Consider the following 4,940-nt stretch of genomic DNA (forward strand, 5'->3'; position numbering starts at 1 on the left):
TCACCGTGTTAGCCAGGATGGTCTCGATCTCCTGACCTTGTGATCCACCCGCCTTGGCCTCCCAAAGTGCTGGGATTACAGGCGTGAGCCACCGCACCCGGCCCAGCTGAACCTTTACTTCTACTGTTAGTGCACAGTAATAGGTCAATCCCTATACAAACAAAAAGTGACCAGGTTCTACCAAAAATAAAACAAGTCCATGTTACTCAGGTAAGAGGATCAGTTGAGGTCAGGAGTTTGAAACCAGCCTGGGCACCAAAATGAGACCCTTAGCTGGGTATGGTGGCAAGTGCCTGTGGTCCCTGCTACTTGGGAGGGTGAGGTGGGAGGTTCACTTGAGCCCAAGAGTTTAAGGCTGCAGTGAACTATGATTTCGCCACTGCACTCCAGCCTAGGTGACAGAGGGAGACCCTGACTCTCTTTTTTTTGTTTTCTTTTTTTGAGACAGAGTCCTGCTCTGTCACCCAGGCTGAAGTGCAGTGGCACAATCTCGGCTCACTGCAACCTCCGCCTCCTGGGTTCAAACAGTTCTCCTGCCTCAGCCTCCCAAGTAGCTGGGATTACAGGCGCCCACCACCACACCTGGTTAAATTTTGTGTTAGTATAGACAGGGTTTCACCATGTTGGCTAGGCTGGTCTCGAACTCCTGACCTCAGGTGATCTGCCCACCTCGGCCTCCCAAAGTGCTAGGATTACAGGTGTAAGCCACGGTGCCAGGCCGTGACTCCCTAACAACAACCAAAAAGTCTATATTCTATCCAACATCACCTCCATCTCCTGCTGACCTGTAGGATAAGTTCCAAACCTCTTGGCGTCACATGCAAGGCCCTGGGAGCCACCTACTGCCTCCTTTCCAGTGTCTCCTTGGGTGCCTTTGCTGTTCCAACACCTCTAACATACCTCACCATGCCAGCCGCTCTTCCGCTGCTCACACTGGTCCTGTTAACTCATGCATCCTTTCCCTCCTTCACTGTCTACCATTGTCCTCTCCTGCCTGGCCAGGCAGGCAGAGTGAGGGCTCCTTCCTCTGCGATCTCCAAGCCCAGGAAGGGTCCTCTCCTTTACCTCTTCCCATACTGCATCCTAACTGTTGCCACAGCCGCCCTCTTCATTGGACTGTGAGTTCCCGGTGGCAGGCTTTGTGTTGGATTGATTTTTGCATTTCCAGGGTCCAGCTCAGAGTCTGATCCAGCGTAAATATTTATGACTATGATTAAGGGCCGGGTGTGGTGGCTCACGCCTGTAATCCCAGCACTTTGGGCGGGTGAGACGGGAGGATCGCTTGAGCTCAGGAGTTCCAGACCAGCCTGGGCAACATGGTGAGACCCCGTCTCTACAAAAAATGCAAAAATTAGCCAAGCGTGCTAGGGTGTGCCTGTAGTCCCAGCTACTCGGGACACTGAGGTGGGAGGATTGCTTGAGCCCAGGAGGCTGAGGTTGCAGTGAGTCATGATTGCGACACTACACTTCAACCTGGGCGACAGAGTGAGACCCTGTCTCAAAAATTAAAAAAAATGAGGCTGGGAGCAGTGGCTCACACCTATAATCCCAGCACTTTGGGAGGCCAAGACAGGTGGACCGCTTGAGGTCAGGAGTTCAAGAGCAGCTTGGCCAACATGGCAAAACCCCACCTCTACTAAAGTAGAAAAATTAGCTGGGTATGGTGGTGGGCACCTGTAATCCCAGCTACATGGGAGGCTGAGGCAAAAGAATCGCTTGAACCCAGGAGACGGAGATTGCAGTGAGCCAAGATTGAACCACTGCACTCCAGCCTGGGTGACAGTGAGACTCTGTCTCAAAACAATAATAATAATAATAAAAAAATTCTTAGTGTTCTTAAATATTGACTGTTCCTGGTATATATTAATAGGAACAGTGTCACATCTTCTGTGTGCCTGAGAAAGGGCTGGACACCTTGCCTGTGTCATCTCATCTATTTTTATTTTATTTTTTTGTACACTATCTTAGATATGTCATCTCATTTAATCTGTAGCCACCAGAAGGATGATCAGTAGTTTCCCCATTTTGCACCTAAGGACACTGATGCACAGAGAGGCTGAGTGATTGCCCAGGTCAATTTCTGCAAAGCCTGCCATGGCAACCGCTATGGTAGATTGTCACACAGAGTCAGTGCATCAAAAGTCCCCTGCTCGCCCACAGGCAGGGCCGGCTCATTGACCCTCCCTCTCCCCCACCAGACTCCATCAGTAGCTATGAAGCCCAGATCGCCGCCCTGAAGCAGGAGCGACAGCAGCAGCAGCAGCACTGTGAGGAGAAGGAGCGGGAACTGAGCCGCCTGAAGCAGCTGCTGTCCCGGGCCCACCCCCTGGACTCCCTGGAGAAGCAGATGGAAAAGGTTGGGGTTGGGATGGTTTCCCCACTGCCCTGGGATTTGGAAGGATGTTAAGGACTGTGGATGTCCCATTGCCCGGTCATGGGGTGCAGGGCACCCAGCAGTGATTCTAGGAATAGCACATAGTTACCAGATGTTGTTGAGAGCTTGGCTTTGTGCTCCATAGGGTCCTGGCTTGCCCCTTATTAGTGGGTGACCAAGTTTGCTTAGCTCCAGAATTAAGTTATGTAGAGGAAAGGAAACTTACACTTAAGGGTAACAAAAAAATTTCTTACTGTTATTAAATATTGACTGTTCCTGGTGAACATTACCGCTTGGTGATATATTGTTACCTCCTGGCTTGGTGCAGTGACTCACATCTATAATCCCAACACTTTGGGAGGCCAAGGCAGGTGGATCACTTGAGGTCAGGAGTTCGAGACCAGCCTGGTCAACATGGTGAAGCCCTGTCTCTACTCAAAATACAAAAATCAGCCTGTAGCGCACACCTATAATCCCAGCTACTCAGGAGGTTGAGGCAGGAGGATCACTTGAACCCAGGAGGCAGAGGCTGCTGTGAGCTAAGATTATGCCACTGTACTCCAACCTGGGCAACAGGGCGAGACTTCGTCTTAAAAAAAAAAAAGATGCTTCTGATGCTTTAGGCACTGTGCTTAGTGCTTGACAGAGTTAGCCTCCCCAGTCCATTCCCTGTAAGGGAGGTCTATTAGATCCATTTATCAGATGAGTACGGTAAGGCTCAGGGAAATTCAGTACTTCTCCTGTTTATGCACATAAAAGGGAATGGAGTTGAGATTTTACAATCTAAGCAGAAGCCTGACTCATGCTTATAATCCCAGCACTTTGGAAAGGCAAGGTAGGAGGATCACTTGAGGCCAGGAGCTTGAAGCTGCACTGAGCTATGATCTCACTACTGCACTCCAGCCTGGGCACCATAGCAAGATCCCATCTCTAAAAAATTTTTTTGTTAAATTAGCTGGGCATGGTGGTGCACACCTGTAGTCCCAGCTACTCAAGAGGCTGACATGGGAGGATCACTTGAGCCAGAAATCAAGCCTGCAGTGAGTTATGATCACATCACTGCATTCCAGCTTGGGTGACAGAGTAAGACCCTGTCTCTTAAAAAAAAAAGTCTGGGCAGGCTGTTTTTTTTTACTGATTTATTTATTATTGAGAGAGTCTTGCTCTGTCACCCAGGCTAGAGAACAGTCGCGTGATCTCGACTCACTGCCACCTCTGCCTCCTGGGTTCAACTGATTCTCCTGCCTCAGCCTCTTGAGTAGCGAGAATTACAGGCACCTGCCACCATGCCCGGCTATTTTTTTTGTATTTTTAGTAGGGGTGGGGTTTCGCCGTGTTGGCCAGACTGGTCTCGAACTCCTGACCTCCAGTGATCGGCCCTCCTCCGCCTCCCAAAGTGCTGGGATTGCAGGCATGAACCACCGTGCCCGGCCCAGGCTGGTTCGAAAGTGTTCTTAATCTCTATGATATGTCACCTCCTTTATTATTGCAGTTATTAACAATTATAGCAAGCACATATTTATGATCACATGCTTCACCTTTCGAAGCAAATTTGCATTGTTACTTCATTTGATCCTACAGCAGACCTGTGAGATAGATACTTCAATTAATATTCTTCTTTCATGCATAAGGAAACTGAGGCTCAGGGATGATGTCAGTTACCTAGTTAGAAAGACAAAGATGAAGACAGGAGCCCATGAAACAAAGACCTTCAAGCCACATTGTTCCAGCATCCGGGCTGCCCCGTGCATCCGGAATGTTCCTCAGGGAACACCTCAGCAGGTTGGTAAAGGACAGGGCCCCGCTCAATGAAAGCCACCCAGCACAGTGAAGGGAGCATCAGGGCCGGGCATGGTGGCCCACACCTGTAATCCTAGCCCTTTGGGAGGTTGAGGTGGGCAGATCACTTGAGGTCGGGAGTTTGAGACCAGCCTGGCCAACATGGGGAAACCCTGTCTCTACTAAAAAAGTACAACAATTAGCCAGGCATGGTGTTGGGCACCTGTAATCCCAGCTACTTGGGAGACTGAGGCAGGAGAATCTCTTGAACCCAGGAGGCAGAGGTTGCGGCGAGCCGAGATCACACCACTGCACTCCAGCCTGGGTAGCAGAGCAAGATTCCATCTCAAAAAAGAAAAAGAGATTTGGAGGATTAAACTGAGCTTGCTTGAGAAGATTTCAAGTGATTCGATAAGTGGAAAGGGCATGAACTAGAAGTGGGGAGTGACGAGGACAGGGATGACTGGCAGATTTCTGCCTTGAACAGCTTGTGGCCAGCAGGGCCGTTCTCGCTGACTGAGTGCTTGTGGCAGGAAGAACAGCATCCCTGAGTGGTTTGTTTTGGATGTCTACGGTTAGAGGAGCCTGTGGGACATATAAGTGGAGATGTGCAGAGGCTGTTGTCTGCTCAACGTCAGCAGGATCCTAAGCTTGAAAAGAGATGGGAAAATATGGTCAGCTCTATGGTGGTGATGGGAGTGTGGGAGAACAAATCGAAATTTGCCTGCATGTGATTGAAAATCCAAATTAACAGTGGCTTAAATGCGACATCTTTTTTTTTTTTTTT

General features: G+C 49.6%; 1 protein-coding gene across 3 annotated transcripts in view; it reads left to right on the forward strand.

Annotated features, from left to right (window-relative positions):
- Nucleotides 1-4,940, forward strand: part of RABEP2 (rabaptin, RAB GTPase binding effector protein 2) — a 26,634-nt gene that overhangs the window by 4,321 nt on the left and 17,373 nt on the right. For all 3 annotated transcript variants that reach the window (XM_011933474.1, XM_011933475.1, XM_011933476.1), the window contains one exon: nucleotides 2,199-2,356. In XM_011933474.1, the coding sequence (XP_011788864.1) occupies nucleotides 2,199-2,356 (158 nt within the window). The remainder of the gene's footprint in view (nucleotides 1-2,198; nucleotides 2,357-4,940) is intronic.

This window comes from Colobus angolensis, unplaced genomic scaffold (assembly GCF_000951035.1).
Source record: "Colobus angolensis palliatus isolate OR3802 unplaced genomic scaffold, Cang.pa_1.0 Scaffold128, whole genome shotgun sequence".
In the NCBI taxonomy this organism is placed as follows: domain Eukaryota; kingdom Metazoa; phylum Chordata; class Mammalia; order Primates; family Cercopithecidae; genus Colobus; species Colobus angolensis.